This window comes from Neofelis nebulosa, chromosome 17, assembly GCF_028018385.1.
Source record: "Neofelis nebulosa isolate mNeoNeb1 chromosome 17, mNeoNeb1.pri, whole genome shotgun sequence".
Taxonomy (NCBI): domain Eukaryota; kingdom Metazoa; phylum Chordata; class Mammalia; order Carnivora; family Felidae; genus Neofelis; species Neofelis nebulosa.
This window is the reverse complement of record NC_080798.1, coordinates 34351404-34371242: the sequence shown is the minus strand read 5'-3', so window position 1 is coordinate 34371242 and position 19839 is coordinate 34351404. Positions and strand designations below refer to the sequence as shown.

The following is a 19839-nucleotide window of genomic DNA, read 5'->3' as shown; positions in this document are numbered from 1 at the left end:
CCGGCAGAAATGTGTATGTATGTGCAGGTCTGTGCACGGATAGGTATGTGCTTATGCTTGTGTGTATGCATGTTTGTGCACAGGTGTGTGTGATCATACACCTGCATGCGCACTGTGAACCCCCCTGCATATCCTACGCTCTGTCGTGTGCTAAGTTCTTCTATGAGTTCTCACTTCCTCCCCAGGAACATTGTTGGCCCTCAATGTTTTGTTTCCGCACGACGCTGTGTAAGTAGAAGGTGCCAAGAAACACCCACAGAACTGAACAGCGTTCAATGCACCTGCCCACCTGTAGAGGTCAAAGGGCTCTCCCCGCCACTGCTCCTGACTGTGCTGAAGAAAGAAACGTCTTGAGCATTACGGGCTATTTGGAATTTCTTGCTTAGAAGTAGGTACTGGTCCTTTCTCTCCTTGCATCCAGCCTTTCTAGGCAACTGGGGTGAAGCAGGGTGGAAGAAGGGATCTTCCAGGTCCCCAGCTGATATGGTGAAAATAGGGAATTTACTCTGGAAAGTGCTCAGAAACATAGAATTTTGTTCCTGGCTTGACCATGTCGTCTTTGTGTAACTTGGGTGGGTCCCAGCCTTCCCCTGGCCTCCCTGGCTCCCATGGCAGGGGGCTGGCTGGCTGCTTTGTGCCTCTTATGTCTGCCCTTACCGTCTCCATGGCCCCAAGTGCTCAGCAGCGGCACCTCCAGGTCCAGCGGCACGTCAAGTTCCATGCACACACAGTGGATGAACGCCTGCCAAGTGGCCTGACCTTGAGTGTACAGTCTGTTGAGCTGTAGCATGACACCCTGCGTGGCATCCTCGGCCTTGCTCCTGGAGCTCAGGTCCATCTTGGGGAGGAAGAACTTCACCTTGGCATTTAGCCATTGTGGGTCTTTGCTAAGCAGCCTCACAAGCAAGCTCCACAGGTTCTTGGTGCCCAGCTGGAGGCTAACGGGGTCCATGAGGAGCTGGCCCTGCAGGGATAGGGTAGGCAGGTGAACTGTGGAGCAGAAAAGTTGGGGGAGAGGTGAATTGGAGGACAGGTGAGCTGGGGGGCAGGTGAGATTGGAGGACAGGTGAGCGGGGGTGGGGGGGCAGGTGAGTTGGAGGACAGGTGACCTGGGAGGCAGGTGAATAGGAGGACAATTCAGCTGCAAGGAAGCCAAAGAGGGTAGTCAAGAACCACCTCCCATATCTGGGGGGCAGTAAATAGGCAGACAAGTGGCTTCTTCACGGAGTCTCAATGCCTGTGCCCAGGGATTGGTCCCAGAGAACAGTTTGCTTCTTTTCCTCATCCCCCAATTATCTGTGCCCGTGTCCTGGCTCTGCAATGGTCCAGTTTATCTCCTGCAGATGGTTCCCGAGGAAGCTTTATTTTTTCTTGTTTCCATGGACCTGTTTGTGCTGCTCTCTGTCTGAGCTAAGCTCATGGCAGAGACAACTAGTTGTCCTCCCAAATCTGTTCTCCCCTTCTTCCTTAGGACCAGAACCCCTGAATATTTCCTGGTCATCTGGAATAGACTTTATTTCCCAGCCTTCCTTGCATTTAGAATTAGCCATCTTACTAAGTTTTGGCCAATGGGATATAGATGGAAGTGTTGTACATCTTTCTGTTTCTTCCTATTGCTTGGAATGTCAGCATGATGGCTGAACTTTGGGCAGCCATATTGGATCATGAGGTGGAAGCCAGTGCAGAGAAGGTGTAAGGTAAGCCTTTCCACCTGTCCTGAATTTCTCTTACATGACAAGGAAATACATGTCTATTTAAAGCACTATTTTTTAGGGCTTTTTGCTACTCAGTGAAATCGAATCCAATCTAACACAAACCATCGCTCTCTCTCTAAGCAACTTCTCCTTTTCTAAACTGGCACTCTCAACCTACTGGTAGGAATACCAATATAAGGCCAGGGGCACTTACATAGCAAAGCTTAAAAAATATGCAGTCCCGGGGCGCCTGGGTGGCGCAGTCGGTTAAGCGTCCGACTTCAGCCAGGTCACGATCTCGCGGTCCGTGAGTTCGAGCCCCGCGTCAGGCTCTGGGCTGATGGCTCGGAGCCTGGAGCCTGTTTCCGATTCTGTGTCTCCCTCTCTCTCTGCCCCTCCCCCGTTCATGCTCTGTCTCTCTCTGTCCCAAAAATAAAAAATAAAAAAAAAAAAAAAAAAAAAACGTTGAAAAAAAAAATATGCAGTCCCTTTGATTCGGCAAGTCTGTTCCTAGCACTCTAACCTTAGGATATCATTATAGGTGTGCATAAAATTTTTAATTGCAAAGCTGTTCACCTCAAGACTTTTTATATGCATAAAATTTGAAACAACATTAGTTGTTAACTAATTAGTTAACTAATTGGTGGTCCATGATATAGTGGAAAATGCTGTAACATTTCCAGATGAACTTTCTGGCATTATTTCCTTAACAACAGTAGCAAACACTTAGAAAGCACATACTATGTTCCAAGTGCTTTATGTGTCTCATATAATCCCCACATCTGTGGAGACCCCACTTCTGAGAAGAGTGGGAGGCTCACCCAAGAGCAGCCTTAGCAACTCCCAAAGGCTGGGGCACAGGACTATGTATCCTAAGGTTCAGAGGGCAGCTGTTCCCTTGAGTCCCACCCACCAGAGGCCTTTGGGCACGTGTCCCCAGTCTCCTCTGGTCATACCTTGGCAACTGGACTGATGGCAATAGATCCTCTCTCAGACACAGAGCTTCAGAATTCATGAAACATGCTCACATCCATGGGGCAGGCAGGGATCACCATCCCCACTGAACAGACGGGAAGACTGAGGCCAAGGAGGGGAAAGGATGTACCCAAAGTCATACTGAAAGTCCATGGCAGAGCCAGGCTCAGAATTGAGATTTATCACCTGTCAGGTCAGTACATTTCTGAGGCCTTGGAGCCCTAGATGGCACCAGACAAGTCCCCGGACTTTGTGTGATCTTGGTAAGAGGATATGGTTATGGCCTAGGACGCAGCTTCTTTTCCGGGCTACAGTGTTCAAAGTCCATCATGTCCATAAAGAAATCAGCCAGGACAACAAGGTGTCAGGCGGAAGGGAGGTGCGCCTGGACGGTATCATTTCTGTGGAAGTCCTTTCATCTTCAAATGTGTCTTCCTGCCGGTCTGACACAACGCCTTTATTTCTACCATTAGTGTTCGATCCCCTCGGGGTACAGCATCAAGCTCTTTAAGGGTAACCATCCCTGGGAGAAAGAGCACATTACATTATGATTGGTCACTGAGATTTCTATGAAAATAGCCTTGGAGACAGAGGATTATAGTAGAAAGATCTTCAGCCCCAAAGTTAGGAGACGAGCATTCTTGACCCGGCTCTGTATCTAATTCTCTGTGGTCAGCATTAGGGCCGTTCACAGATATTCTCTTTCTCCTCTCTAGGCCCTTGGAAGGATTGCACTTCCCTGCTCTCTTGACATCAGGTATGGCCACAAAACTTGCTTTGGCCAATGAAATATGCTAAAGAATGACACATGTCATGTCTGTGCAGAAGTTTTAAGAGCCAGTGCGTGATTCACCATGCTCTCTCTTTCCCTCTACCACAGGGACCAGCAGTATTCCAGATCTTGGGTGCTCCTTTAGCCTGGGTCCAGCAAGAGGATTATGTGGAACAGAGGTCCCAGTTGATTGACGATAGACAAGAAGTAGGATCAGGAAGTAAGCTTTTGTTGTCATAAGCCACCAGGACATTGGTGGTTGTTTGTTATTGGCCTATCCTAGCTGATACACTCATAGCATAGCCTTGAGCAAGTCTATTCTCTATCTGGGCCTCAGTCACATCATCTATAAGGTGGGTAAATCAGATGCCGTCTCAAGGCCCTTCCTGATTTTCTGTGTCTCATGACTTTCACTCTCAAGCTGAATGGTGGCTAACGGTAGGCTTGTTGTATCAGGGGCAGCCCAGAGAGGTAAACCTGGGTAATATGGGTAGGGAGCAGCTGGTAGGGAGTAGTAGGGGAGTGAGGGAGTGGGTGGGAGGGTAAGAGAGGGGGCAAAGGGTAGAGGTCACCTACTTGGCTTCCCGGTTCATCCTAGACGTTCGAGAGTGTCCGCAGAGATGGTCTCATGAGTACCTGGGCCAAGTCTTGTGCTATGAGCTGATTTTCAGGTTGTTTCCATAGGGCAGGCTGCTAAAGAGAGGAGACAGGGTGCTCTCCTCAATGTTCCAGATCCCAAGAGGAATGTTGTTTGGAAGGCACCAGCCCTTACCCCTCCTCTGGAGACACCTCTGAGGTAGGTGTTCGATCCAGAAGAGTCCCCTTGCCCTCATGCACCGATCTTGTTCTTCCCCAACCATGGCTCCTTTTGTCCCTAGATTGTGTGTAGCCCGACCCTCTCTGGCATCACCTCCTACCACATGTGGCCCAGAGGATGCCCCTCTTCCTCCTCCAACTTGGACATTCACCTCACAGTGACTTGTGGCATCAGAGTGTGCCCTTCAAATCCAGCAGACTTATGACAGCCAATTCATTTGGACGAAAAGGAAGAATCCTCACGACAGATGCCAATTTCCTTTCCCAGTAAAACTCCCAAAAGGGTATGATTTGCGGTTTTCTTTCTTATTACATTTGATGTACTTTTTTAGGCGGTCGCGAGTAAACCTTCCTCTTCATGAGAAAAGCCAGAGGCACGGCCCGCTGCCTCAGCAGGAACACAATGAAATGACACTCTGGCACACATGCTTAAGAGACGCTGCCTAACAATAGAGGATGGGAAGAAGAAAGGTGGCTGAGAAGTACGTGGAAGAAAGCAAGCAAGGCAGATGAGTGTGTGCCCTGACAGTGTGTCTATGAAGTGAGGACTGTAACTTACCAAGCCCCAGGGCTTTAGGTAAACCCACATAAATATGGTGCCCTCTCACATAACAAAGGTAAGTAACAGAGGGGCGCCTGGGTGGCTGAGTCAGTTGAGCTTCCGACTTCAGCTCATGTCATGAGCTCACGGGTTCGTGAGTTTGAGCCCTGCATGGGGCTCCCTGCTGTCGACAGAGCCTGCTTTGGAGCCTGGGTCCCCCCCACCCCTGCACCCCTGCCTCTATCCCTCCTCTGCTCATTCTGTCTCTCTCTCAAAAATAAATAAACTTAAAAAAATCTTTGAAAAAAAAAGGTAACTAGACAGGTTTGTGTTCCCCCCCACACCCCATTTATATGTTAAAGCCCAAATTCCAAGTGTGACTGTATTTGGAAGCAGGGCCTTTGGTTCTTGGGTCATGAGGACGGAGCCCTCATGATGGGTTCAGAGAGCTTCCAAGAAGAGGCAGGGGAAAGCCTGCTTCCTCTCTGGTCCCTGCCACACGAGGATACAAGGAGAGGGTGGCCATCTACAAAGAAAGAGTGGCTTCACCAGATACTGGATCTGCTGGCACCTTGATCTTGGGACTTCCCAGTCTCCAGAGCCATGAGAAATAAATGTGTGTCGTGTAAGCCACCCAGCCTGGGATGTTCGGTTACGGCAGCCCGAAATGACTAAGACAAACATGCCTGTGACCAGAGAGAGTAAAAGAAAAAAAAAACCCTCTAAGTAAATATGTAGATTTAAGGCAGAACCACTTAAATTACAGCAGGATACTTTGGCTAGCTTGATAAAATTACAATAACAGTCATTTAGAGAAAAAAGGGCAGACAACGACAAGTGTTCATATGCCTTAAATATTTCATAATAAGTATTTCATAATAAACATATTAGATAAAACAAGAAAAAAATGAAGGCAATTATATCAAAGACTATTTGTTGGGAGAGGCAGGCAATAATGGGGAGGCTTCCAACCATCGTAAAACATCTTATAAAGCACCGATCATTAACACTTTATGGAACGGTATTAAAAATAGAAAAAAACTGGCCACAGGAATGGAATCAAATTAGCTCCACACTCACTTAAAACTCACCAGCGAATCGATGGTATTAAGAGAAGACATATGGAAAAACACACAGTATTAACACACACGGTAATGCAAGTGGTTTAAATTTAAGGAATTATTTTTTAAATTAAGTAATTAAGTTAAAATGCTCTGTATGGAAACCAGCTGCCATTTCACATACCCCCTCCCCCCGAATGGCCATAACGAACGAAAGGACCATACAAGCGTCTGTGAGGATAAGGAGACCTGGGAAGTTTATATGCTGCTGGCGGGGACGTGAAATGGAGCACATGCACTTTTTGGAAAAGTGTGGCAGGTCCTTAAAATGTTACCCCCGAGAGTTACCACATAACCCAGCAATTCCACTCCCAGATCTCCCTCCAGCAGACACAAAAACAGACGTTTGCACAAAAACGTGCGAACAAATGTTTGTTATCCGTAACAGCCCAACAGCGGAAGCCATGCAAATGTCCAAAAGCTTACAAACGGAGAAGCAAAATATAGTACATCTACACAGTGCAATGTGATTCGGCAATGAAAAGGAGCAAAGTACGGACACATGCTACGAGGAGGAACCATAAAAATGTTACGCCAAGGGAAAAAAGCTCTAAAGTATATCCTTATAAATAAATTCAAATGTGTGTGTATTTGCATACACAGAGACCCACTCTAGGCCTATACAACAAACTGGTGACAGGACTATGTCCGGGGAGGGGACGTGGAGAACACAGGCAAAGGAGAACCCTTTACGCTGTACTCTTTCGGACCACTTTGACATTCAAACTTTAAAAACAATATTTTTTAATGTTTATGTTTGAGAGAGACAGAGTGTGAGCAGGGGAGAGAGGGGCAGAGAGAGAGAGAGTGGGAGACGCAGAATCCAAAGCAGGCTCCAGGGTCTGAGCTGTCAGCACAGAGCCCGATGTGGGGCTCGAACTCATGAACCTGAGCTGAAGTCAGACACTTAACTGACTGAGCCACCCAGGTGCCCCTCAAACTTTTTAATAGGCACATTTTTACAAACAAACAAACAAACAAACAAACAAACCAACCCGTAAAGACATTTACATTAAAAATGAGAGTAGACATTTCCCCAATGTGTAAGGAAGATAAATACATGGTGATAAATGGGCCAAGAAATTATCAGTGTTGGCTCATAGAAATGGCAGTTCCCTCCATTATGTTAAATAATAAAACTAAAATAGAGGTAGGAAGGCAAGCAAAAAGGATAAACACGTGCATTAAGTATGACAGAGAGAGGCTAAACATTCAAATCAAAAAGTAATTCATACATATGGAGGACATATTTTCTTCTACATGTTAGTTGAACGTTTGCATGTGTGTTATGGGGACCAAACGCCACGTTCGATGGAAAGAACTAAACATTCAGCACAAAGAATACAGGCTCAGTGCCAGGCAAGGGCCTTTCGGCCTCAGCGGTTTCAATTCTCACAACTACGCCTCTTGGATGTCCTGTATGCATTTTAAAATGTCCCCCGCTCCCAATGGCAATCCTGGCCTCCCTGTCCCCCTCCCAAACTGCGTGCACCACCACCGTCCCCAGGTCAGTGAAGGGCGGCCTCCTGTTTCTTCGAGCTCAGGCCAAAGATGGGAACCTGGCACCACCATTTCTCACCTGGATTCCTGCACCAGCAGACCTGGTGCCTCTCCTCCCTGCCCCAACATCCTCCATGGAGGGCCTGGGTATCACTGTCACACTGTGACCCAAGGCAGGTGCCTCCGGCACACAGAGCCGCCCCCCTGACCCCAAGTGAAAGCCAAAGTCCTTTTCAACGCTGTTCAAATTGTTTGAATGGTTAAAAAAAAAAATCAAACTTGACAACTTAAAATTTTCATTTGACACTTATTTTTTATTAACTTTTGGCACTTCATGTTTTGTGAGAAAACTGCATTTTGCCAAGAATGTTCAAACTTTAATAGAGCACACAGTTGCAGATGATATCTTCCTATACTTAGAAATCTTGCATCTTTCACATTTAATTTAGTTTACTTTGCTTTGTCTTTTTCTCCTTATTAGATGGGCCAGCAGCTGCTATCTCTTATGTTTAAAAAGAGAAAACACACTTTCATGTTCATTTATTAATTCTGTAGAATTTTTCCTTTTTTCCTTTTATAATTTTTTAATCTCCTGACTTATCTTCCCTGATTTACTGAGAGTGTTCCTTGTTAAGCTTATGAGTCAGTTTATTGTTTAAATCAGTTCTAGTCTTTTAATTTTAAAAAAAATAATAAGAGAGAACACTTTTGGCAAATTTCCATAAATTTATGTCAAGTTTATATCAAATTTATATCACGTTACTAGTAGATTATAATTTTAAACTGAGTCATTTAATAGAGGGGTGAGATATTTTTTAAACCTTTGCCATTTTTTTTTTTTTTTTACTGTACCGTGCAAAGAATAAGTTCTATGCAATTTCTGCTTTAGGGAAATATGTTGAAATTTTCCTTTTTTGCTTGGCATATGACAAATTTTAAAATATTCCATGACATTTAAAAAGTTATTCTTTTTCAATAAATATGGATTTCTGTCCCTCGAATTATGCCAAAATAAAGTCTAAATGAGGCCAAAATTTAAATGTAAGAAGTTAAACCATAAAGGTACTAGGAGACTACAAGTATTCAATTTATAACAACTCATGAAGCTCTTGTTGAATTTTCTGCATTTTTTCCTATGTGCTAGATTTGACAACAAAGAACTTAAAAATTTTTAAGTGCTGGAGAAACACATGCTTTTGGAAAAGCCCATCAACATAATTTCGGAGTAGAGAGGGTCTAGGGTCTGACACCATAAAAGAAAAATGGAATGAAATTGATCAGATACAAATTAGAATTTTTGTATTGCCAAAGAACATGGCAAATAAAGTGAAAAGAGAAATGAAAACCTGGAAAAAATATCTGCAAGTTATCAAAGATTGAATGTTTTTAATATATCAAGAGTTACCGCAAATCAGTAAGAAAAAAGTCCAATGCAGCTGACAGAACAGTGGGCAAAGAACACGAACAGTTTGCCATAAAGGAAATACAAATAGCTCTTGAGCATTTATGAGAAGATGTTTGACTTCACAGGAAATGAAAGAGATACATGTTAAAGCTACAACAGACATACCATTTTCTAGCTCTTAGATGGTCAAACTATAGAGCTGGCAAGGTTGTGAATTAACAGGCATTTTGATGCACTGCTAGTGGGAGCATGTACGAATACAACTTTATCTATGGAAACTTCAAATGTCACATAACCATACCTAGCAATTCTATGCTCAGGCACTTATCTCGCAGATACATTCGTAACATGCAAAATAACTTATGTTCGGGAATACTTAATGTGCTCTTGTTTATAACCGTAAAAGTTTGGAAAAAAAAAAACAACAACCCTAACTGACCATTGAAAAGAAACTGGTTAAACTGTGGCACATCCATACAACAATGCAGTTCCACGCAGCCATTAAGAGGGAAGAGGCTGAGGGATGTGGGATGACACGGAACAGCGTTCATATCACGCGTGCACATTCCTGTGGCCAGAGCTATCTCTAACACTCAGCTCTGGTCTGGCCTCGTTTCTGTCTGAACCTCCTATCAGCGTCCCAACACCTCTCAGATAAAGTCACAGCATGTTAATATGCCTGCCCCAGAGTAGGTACACGTCAGGCCACCAGGAAAGGTTCAAAGTATGAATAAATAAATGGTCCCTCCCCACCTGGTTGCTGGCCACCTCCTGGCCCTCTCACTCACCTGCCGCCCTGCCCATGGGCAGCGCTCACAGCCCCACCTCTCCATCTTCCTGCTTGGATCACATGACTTCCTCTCCCTGCGGTGCCCCTTCCTGTCTCTTCTCACCTGTGCAACTCCTCCTCCTGCTCTCTTCTCCAGAAAGTCTTCCTGTCTGCCCTCCGAGACCTTGTCATGCCCCCGCCCCCTGCCACTGGCCTTCACCCCTTAGCGCTCTCTTCTTTCTCCTCCACAGCAGATCTTGTGCCCTGTCATTTTCTCTTGGCCCACCTGCTTCCCTCTGCGTGTTGGTGATACCTTGAGGGCAGGGGCAGTGCCCGATTCCAGATAAGAGCAGACACCTTGCACCAGGGCCCTGGATCTGAGTCTCTACTAGTTGCCAGTTATATGGCTTTGATAAGGTTACTTCAGTCTCTTGCTGCCTCAGTTTCTCCATCTGTAAAATGGGGATGTTGTAGATCAGGCTTCTAGAAGCAGAGCTCAAGACAAGAGGGGCTCCTGCAAAAGTTATGTATTGAGAGGGTAAGGGAAGTCTTGCTTCAGCCTAACACGTGGGGTGGGACGGGGTGGGGGGAGCTCTGGAATGTGAACGATGCCACAGAGTCTGTCCTGTTAAGAGGCAAGGAGGCTGGGTCATTACACCCCCATATCAGTCAGTCATTGGCTATGGGTCATACCCATGGTGTGGGGTAGGGAGGCATCTCTGTATGAAGTAATTCCTGTTAGCCAATGGCAACCCTTCCAGAAGGGTGCTGATGTTGGTGGCCTGGGACCACAGTGGATGGGGGATGGGTGCACTGGCTGGCTAGGGGCAAAGCAGGTGAGTGAGAGGGAACATGAACAGTGTCTGTGATGGGCGTCCTAATATCTACCAGGCAAGGTTGTTGGGAGATGAAGCAGGCAAAATCCCTGACATGGCTTCCGGCCCACTAGACAGGCTCGAGACATGTTAGCTATGATTACAACTGCGTTGTTGTTGTTTCCTCCATAGTCCCAGCCCATAGCAAGGGTCCAAAGAAGGAAGGGAGGGATAGCAAAGAGGACACAGCTTGAGTCCGAAGCTTCTGAGCCATGTTCCTTTGGCTTCTTCCCTCTTCCTGACTCCCCAGGCATGGATTATGGGGGAGCACCCAGAAGGCTGGGTAGAAAAGGGAAACGGGGGGCTGACGGGTCCACTGGCTTGTTGGGTCCCGTCTCCTTGTCTCTACCAGGGGGTCTCCCACCTGCCTTCCCTGTTCCCGGGGCTGGTGGGAAGGGTCAGGCCAAGAAGAAGGGCCCGTGGGAGGCCAGAAGCCTCGTCCACACAGCACCGGCAGGCCTGGGTTCTGCCCCTGGGCCTGGGTGGGAGAAGAGAGGACAGAAGGGGGAGGCTGAGGGTGGCCAGTGAGGAGAGAGGGACAGAGGTAAAAAAGGGTTTGGGTTTAACCTCAGCCCCAGAAAGGCCGTGGTTGGTGGGGTCATATGAAAGGCACCCTCTGTCAGGACAGAAACCTTAGACACTTGGACAGAAATATCCCGCAAGTGAGAAAGAAAAATGCCGCTGAAGTTGGCTTCTCAGGACTGAGTGGACAGTCAGGCCTGGGGACCCTGGGATGGACCCGACCCACAGAGGCCCTCAAGCCCTCTCAGAATGCCCAATGCCAAGCCCTGAAAGAAGTAACGAGATCTGGGCCTCTGCCTTCCCTGAAGGGTGGCTGGTTACAGTCTAAGGCTTCAGAGGATGTCTGAGCCTGGGTGCATGACCCAATGACCCAGACTGACCCAGTGGGCTCTTTCTAGAAGGCCGATGCAGCCCCACCCTAGGAATGGCCCTCTTTTCACTGGAGGGTTCCCTGGGGGGACACCTTCAGAAAGATGTTAGCAGAAGGGGCACCCAGGTGGCTCAGTCAGTTGGGCATCTGACTTAGGCTCAGGTCATGATCTTGAAGTTCATGAGTTTGAGCCCTGCAGCGGGCTCTGTGCTGACAGCTCAGAGCCTGGAGCCTGCTTTGGATTCTGTGTCTCCCTCTCTCTCTGCCCCTCCCCGACTTGCGTGCGCGCACTTGCTTTCTCTCTCTCTCAGAAATAAACATTAAAATAAAGAAAGAAAGATGTTGGCAGCCATTTCCTCCCTCAACCACAAAAGCCAGTGGAGCAGACAAGAGGGGTCCTTGACACAGGACCCCTGTGGGGGGATGAGGATGTGGGGGTGACTGTTCCTTTGAAAACCACCCTTCATTATCCTCACAATGTCAGGCTCCTCCAGGACTTAAACTCAGTTACAGGCCTTTATTGATGCAGAAACTGAGGCTCCCAGCAGTGAGGGGATCTGCCCAGGCCACTTCTAGAGAGCCAGCAGTTGAACAAAGGTCTCCTGGCCTTGCAGCCCCTCTAGGGGGTGGGGTGCACGCGTGGGGGGTGGGGAGGGATCCAGAGAGGGTGGAGCAGCCCAAGCCTACACCCTGGCCCTCAGGCCTGGGTGGTACCTGTCCCAAATCCAATGAGGCCTCTCTCTTCTCCTCACTGCAAACTGGGGAATCTGGGTCCCAGCCCGTATCACTAGGCTTTAAGTCACCTCCTTCACCCCCACCACCTTCCTGCTCAAAAGGCTTGAGCTCTCCTCTGGGATCGGGGTGCCCTAGAGCCAGCAGGGGACCAGGTAGTGGCCTTGCCTCTCCTACTCAGCCCTGGTAGCTTGGGCCCAGCACCCACATGAAGTGGCTGGTGACGCTTCCATGAGGCTTTTACCCAACATGTTCCTGGGCCTCCAGAAGGCTCTCCTGGGATCTGTCAGGTCACGTCAGGAGTTCACAAATTTGTTTGCACGTTAGAATAATGGGGGGGGGGGGGGCTTTCAAAAATTCCAAAGGGCCACACCCTGGGCCAATAATAGCATTGTCTCTAGGGGTGGAACATCAGCATTGGTACTTCTGGAAGCTCCCCATGTGATTCTCATGTGCTGACAAGCTTGGGAACTAATATTCTAGGCACGATGACACCAGTTCTCCACTCCCAGCTGGGGGAGACTGGTTCTGTGTTCCCTTGCACTTGGCACCCTGCTTCTCCAGTAAACCAGACCCAAGTGAGTCTTGCCCTCTGAAAGGTTGGGGACAGGAAAGCCACCAAGACAGCCATATTTAGACAAAACCCTGTGGGTATCCCCCAATGACTAACACTTCCGCCTCCAGCCTGTTCCTTGGCAGGCTCTGTGGCTCTCCCAGCTGCTCTCACACAGGCCCAGGCTCAGCACAGTTCCACCAAACTGGAAAGGAAGCCAAGGTCTGGAAATCCCCTCTTTGTCTCCAACCATCCTTTGGTGAGAATCCCAAAGGAATTTAGTTTCGGGATTTCTGCAGGACAAAGTCAGTCAGAGAAGGGGAAATACCATAGGATCTCACTCACACATGGAGTTAAAAAAAAAACAAAAACAAAAAAAACCTAGCCAGCCAACCAACCAACCAACCAACCAACCAAAAGATCCAGAGAACAGATTAGTTGCCAAGGAGTGCTGGCGGGGGTGGGCAAAATGGGTGAAGGAAATCAAAAGGTACCGACTTTTGGTTATAAAATAAACACATCATGAGGATATAATACACAGCAGGATGACTACAGTTCATAATATTCTACTGCATATTTGAAAATCATTAAGAGACCGATCTTCAAAGTCCTCAACACAAGAAAAAAATTTTTCTGTAACTATGGGTAGGGATGGATGTCACTTACTGTGGACATCATTTTGCAATATATATCAATATTGAATCATTAAGTTGTCCACCTGAAACTAATATAATGTCCTATGTTAATTATACCTCAGTGAAAAACGGACAATTTTTAAATAAATGGGTGAAATAAGACCTATCCAGAGACTTTTTACTAACTGAAGCACCATACTACCTTCAACGAATGGTCTTCTTTCCAAAGGAAATTCCCATTTCCATAGATCTTTATTATTTTTCTGCTTACAAAAAATAACCAGTCACTTAAGAAGTCCTAAACATTGCAAAAATAAAACTTAAAGTTTATATCTCAAGATTTCACCCATTAGGGAGAGGCATACAATTTCTATGACTCTTTACCCATAGTGGAGGACATTTTTGCCTGATCCGAGAATCAGAAGAATGTCACTTCTTTAAAACTTTTCTAAAAATCATCTCCCATTTAACTTTATTTCTAAACTATGGCTCACCATGAACAGAAGATAACCCTCAAAAAAAAAAAAAATGGTGCTGTTGAACTAGAAGAAGTTACCACCTGCCCAGGGCTCTGACCTGGGGCCTGGACTCCCGTTGCTGAAAAGGAGACCAGGAGTGTGAGAAGCACTAATTCAGCACCAACGGAGACTTTCTCCTTGACTAATCAGGAAGGATTAATGAGAACTGAAAAGATGACAATGTTCTCACTTTATGATTCAATTTGCATGAAAGCCCTGACTGCACACCTCCTAAAATAATCGTGTTGACTCCTACTGGATATGTCTCTTCTTTGGGGCAACACTGACCTGTCCATTTCAAGAGGAGGATGCTGAGGCCCAGCAATACTCAGGACACCCTTAAGAACTCAGGGAAAAGACTACCACAAAGACACATAAGTAGCAAATTATTTCTCTTTACAAGATCCAAATGCCTCAGAGGACCAGCTTCCCAGGGTTTGAATGCTCCCTCCATTTTGCCATGAGGAGCGGAAAGAATCACCAAGGCAAAGGACTGATGGGGATTGGGTGACGGTACAGGCTCTATCCCTCCACCAAGGACATGGGTGTTGGGGCATCATGCAATTTCCCAGCTGCCTGCAGCCTCTACATTTGCACAGGAGAGAAATTTAGAAACAAACAATTTAAAAATAAAGGTCAAGGAGAGGATTCTGGAAGAAGGCAGAGTGGGAAGCACCAGGAGTCTCTCTCCCCACCTAGACAACAATTGCACGGGCACAATCTGTCTGATGGAATTGTTGGGGAGCTCTGAAGTCTTTGAAGAAGACTACCCGCTTCCAGGGGAAGGCCTGGGTGGCAAATTGTGGTTAATTTTGGTCAATTCCAGCTCTCAGCACAGTAGCGGCTCTCCATACCCCATACCTGGTCACATGGCAGACAGCTGTGCATATGTTCCTGAAGCAGCCTGCACACAGCCTAGAAGAATCAGGGTGAGTAAAAAGGACCTTGTCCTCCAAATATTGGAGATTTGTGCTCTGATTGCTGATTATTGCTTCTGATCACAGGTGCAGGAAAAAAAAAGGCAGGTAGTCATTGTTGTTGTACCTCCCCTCATTGTTGCAAAATCCTCTCCCTCCAGTTAAACTGTTAGGAGATTTAAAGGGCTAGACCCCTTTGATCCCACCACTATTTTTCCCTTCTCCCCTTTCTGGAGCTAGACATTAAAGACTAGGACACAGAATCTGTACATAAGGAGAAAATTAGAAAGTGACCACATATGCCCAAGGAAACCTCAGCAAAAACACAGGAAGACATTAGATTTACACCTCAGACTGCTCGTCAGCACAAAGACAACACACACACACACACACACACACACAAATGATAACCAAAAACAGTAACAAAAATCCCAGAAAACTCTGGGGAAAGGAGAGAATCTGATTTCCAGAGACACCACATTATTATACTCAAATGTCCAGTGTTCAACCAAAAAAATCACAAACCATACGAAGAAACGGGAAAGTATGACTCATTCAAGGGGGAAAAAAAACACCAACAGACTCTCCCTGAGAAAGACTTCATGGCAGATATCTCAGACAATGATTTTAAAACAACTGTCTTAAAGGGAGCCTGGCTGGCTCAGTCAGTGGAACATGCAACTCTTGATCTTGGGGTTGTTGGTTCCAGCCTCACACTGGGTGAGGAGATTGCTTAAAAATAAAATCTTTAAAAAACTGTCTTAAATGCTCAAAGAACTAAAGGAATAGGCGCAGAAATTCAAGAAAGCGATATGCGAACAAAATGAAAAAAAAAAATCAATAAAGAGATAAAAAGAAACCAAAAAGAAATTCTGAAACTGACAAGTACAATTAGTGAAATGGAAAATTCACTAGAGGGATTCAAAGGCAGATCTGAACAGGCAGAAGAATCAGTAAACTTAAAGACAGGGCAACGGAAATTATCGAAGCTGATGAACAAAAAGAAAAAAGATTGAAAAAAAGGAAACAGAGCCTAAGGGACCTGCACATCATTAAGTGGACCAGCATGCACACTGCGGGAGTCCCAGAGGTGAAGAGGGGGAAAAAAAGAGGGGCAGAGAGAATATTTGAAGAAATAATGGCGGAACACTTCCCTAATTGGATGAGAGGCATGAATATAAACATTCAAGAAGTGCAACAAACTCCAAGTAAGGTGAACTCAAAGGAATCCAACCAAGACACATGATAATCATATTTTCAAAAGCCAAAACCAAAAGTGGATCTTGAAAGCTGCAAGAAAGAAGCAAACCATCACATACAAGGGATTCTCAATAAAATTATGTGTAGATTTCTCATCAGAAACTTGGGAGGCTAGAAGACAGTGGGCAGATATGTTCAAAGTGATACAAGAAAAAAAAAACCCTATTAACGAAAAAACCCTGCATCTGGCAAAACTGTCCTTTGGAAGTGAGGGAGAAATCATGACATTCCCAGATAAACAAAAGTTGAGGGCATTTATGACCACTAGACCTGCCTTACAAGAAATGCTCAAGGAAGTCCTGCAGATGCTACACATTATTCTGAAGCTGTATGGAGAAACAAAGGTAAATACATAGGCAATTATAAAATCTAGTATTGTAATGATGGTTTGCAATTGCACTTTTTGCTTTCTACAGGATTTAAGAGTCTAGTATATTTAAAGGAAAACAATGACTGGTGTAAAAGCTAGTATCATTGTAACTTTGGTTGGAAACTCTAAATCTTGTTTTCTACATAATTTAGGAAATGAATATATTTAAAGGAATTAGTAGTCTATGTTTTGGGGTACACAATGTATAAGGTTGTAATTTTGTGACATCAACAACCAAAAGGAGTAGGGACAGAGCTGTAAAGAAACAGAGTTTCTGTATGCTACTGAAGTTAAGCTACTATAAAATCAAATTAGAATGTTGTAACTTCAGGATGTTAAATGTCATTCTCATGGCAACCACAAAGAATAAAGCTATAGAATATAGACAAAAGGAATTAAGAAAAAATTTAACATTTCACTACAAAATATTAACTAAACACAAAAGAAGACAATGCAAGAAGTGAGGGACAAAAAAGCTGTAGAGCATATTAAGAACAAATAGTACAATGACATTGAAATAAGTCCCTCTTTGTCAGTAATCATGTTAAATGTAAATGGATTAACTCTCTAAACAAAACACAGAGATTGGCAGAATGGATAAAAACACATGATTCAATTATATGCTGTCTACAAGAGACTTACTTGAGATACAAAGACAAAAACAGATTGAAAGTAAAAAAATGGAAAAAGATATTCTATGCAAATAATAACCAAAAGAGAGTAGGAATGGTGATATTAATATTACAGAAAATAGACTTTAAAACAAAAATGGTTATAAGGGACAAAGAAGGACATTATATAATAATAAAAGCTTCAACACAGCCAGGAGATGTAACAATTGTAAACATTACATGCCTAACGACAGACCACCAAAATGGAGAAATAGACAGTTTTACGGTAATATTTGGAGATGATAATGCCCAACTCACAATAATGGACAGAACAACCAGAAGAAGAGACATAAGGAAATAGAGGACTTAAGCATACAATCAACCAACTGGACAGACATATATAGGACACTCAGCCCAACAACAGCATACACATTCTTCTTAAGTGCACAAGCAACATTTCCCAGGATAGACCATATTTTAGGCCACACATTAAGTCTCAGTAGATTTTATTTTTAAAGTTTATTTATTTTGAGAGAGAGTGTGTGGGTGTGTGAGCAGGAGAGGGGTAGAGGGAGTGTGTGTGTGTGTGTGTGTGTGTGTGTGTGTGTGTGTGTGAGAAAGAGAGAATCCCAAGTAGGCTCCGAGCTGTCAGAGTGGAGCCCAAAATGGGGCTTGATCTCATGAATCATGAGATCAGGACCTGAGCTGAAACCAAGGGCCAGACACTTAAACAGACTGAGCTACCTAGGCGCCCCAAGTCTTGATAGATTTTAAAAGATAGATATCACACAAAGTATCTTCTCTGACCATGAGATGAAGAGAAATCAGTAACAAAGAAAAGTGGAAAATTCACAAAATTGTCAAAATTAAACCACACACTTTTTTTTAAGTTTATTTACTATAAGAGAGAGCGAGAACGGGAGGAGGGAGGAGGGGATGAGGGGTTGAGAGAGACGGAGAGAGAGAATCCCAAGCAGGCTCCACACTTGGATGCTCAACCAACTGAACCACTGAGACTCCCCTAAACCACACACTTAACCAACAGAGCAAATAGGAAATCACAAAAGAGATTAGAAAATACTTAGAAATAAATGAAATAAAAAAACATAACATACCAAAATGTGTGGGATCCAGTGAAGGCAGTGTTAAATAAATGCTTAGATTAAAATACAAGAAAGGTCTCATATCAACAGATTAACTTTATAATTTGAGGAACTAGAAAAAGAACAAACTGAAACCAAAACCAGCAGAGAAGGGGAAATAATAAATATTAGAGCAGAAGTATAGGAAATAGAGAACAGAAAAACAATAGAGACAAATCAATGAAACCAAAGTCGGCTCTTAAAAAAGATCAACAACACTGACAAACTTTTAGAAAGATAAAGAAAAAAAGAGAGAAGATTCAATTTACTAAAATCATAACTGAAAGTGGTAGCATTACTACCAATTCTACAGAAATAATAAGGATTATAAGAGAGTACTATGAACAGTTATATTTCAACAAATTGGGAAACCTAGATAAAATGGAGAAATTTCTAGAAACACACAACCTACCAAGACTAACTCATGAATAATAGAAAATCTGAATAGACCTGTAATCTCCTAATAAGGAGATTAAATCAGAAATCCAAAGTCTCCTAACAAAGAAAAGCCCTGGACCTGATGGTTTCACTGGTGAATTCTATCACACCTTTAAAGAACTAATACCAATTCTTCTCAAACTTTTCCAAAAATTGCAGAGGAGGATACACTTCCTAACATACTTATGAGGTCAGCATAACCCTGATACCAAAGCCAGGATACAGACACTATAAGAAATCTACAGACTAATATTCCTTATGAACATTAATGTGAAAATACTCAAAATAATAGCAAGACAAATGCGAAGCCTATTAAAAGGATTATACACCATGACCAAGTGGGATTCATTCCTGGAATGCAAGGATGATTTACCATCTGAAAACTGATCAATGGAATACACCACATCAACAAAAGGAAGAAAAAACCCCCACATAATCATCTCGATCGATGCAGAAATGCATTTGACAAAATTCAACATGGTTTCATTATTTTTTTTAAAACTCAACAAACTAAGGGGGTACCTGGGTGGCTCAGTCGGTTGAGCATCCAGCTTTGGCTCAGGTCATGATCTCGTAATCTGTGGATTCAAGCCCCACATTGGGCTCTGTGCTGACAGCTCAGAGCCTGGAACCTGTTTCGGATTCTGTGTCTCCCTCTCTGCTCCTCTCCTCCCCTCCCCCGCCTCAAAAATAAATAAATACTAAAAAATTTTAAAACTCAAAAAATAATAAAAAGCATGATAAAAGCCATAATACAAATAAAATAATAATAATAATAAAAGGCATGAATGAAAAACTTCACATAATAAAATCCATGAATGAAAAACTCACAGGAAACATTATATTCAGTGGTGGAAGATTAAAAGCTTTTCCTCTAAAATAAGGAACAGACAAGGGTGTCTGTTTTCCCCACTTCTATTCAATATAGTAGTGGAATTTTTAGCCAGTGAAATTAAGTAAGAAAAAGAAACAAAATGCATCTAAATCAGAAAGGAAGAAGTGAAATTATCTGTTTGCAGATGATATACAATATTCTTGCATGTAGAAAATCCTAGACTGCACAGAAAAACCATTAGAACTAATGCATGAATTCGGCAAAGTCACAGGATATAAAGTCAACACACAAAAGTCAGTTGCATTTCTAGTCACAAACGATGTAGAATCTGAAAAGGAAATTACAAAAATGATTCCATGTACAATTGCATCAAAAATAATAAAATACTTAAAAATTAACATACGAGGTGAAAACCATGTACAATGAAAACTACAAAACATTACCAAAAGAAATTAGAAGCACAAATGA

General features: G+C 44.0%; 1 protein-coding gene across 14 annotated transcripts in view; it reads right to left on the bottom strand.

Annotated features, from left to right (window-relative positions):
* Positions 1 to 19839, bottom strand: part of NLRC5 (NLR family CARD domain containing 5) — an 86095-nt gene that overhangs the window by 56775 nt on the left and 9481 nt on the right. For 13 of the 14 annotated variants that reach the window (XM_058709198.1, XM_058709191.1, XM_058709193.1 and 10 more), the window contains exons 2-4: positions 4018 to 4134; positions 2651 to 3192; positions 658 to 964 (exon numbers count right to left, since the gene is read on the bottom strand). In XM_058709198.1, the coding sequence (XP_058565181.1) occupies positions 658 to 952 (295 nt within the window). In that variant the 5' untranslated portion in view covers positions 953 to 964; positions 2651 to 3192; positions 4018 to 4134. The remainder of the gene's footprint in view (positions 1 to 657; positions 965 to 2650; positions 3193 to 4017; positions 4135 to 19839) is intronic. The other variant, XM_058709192.1, reaches the window with a different exon arrangement.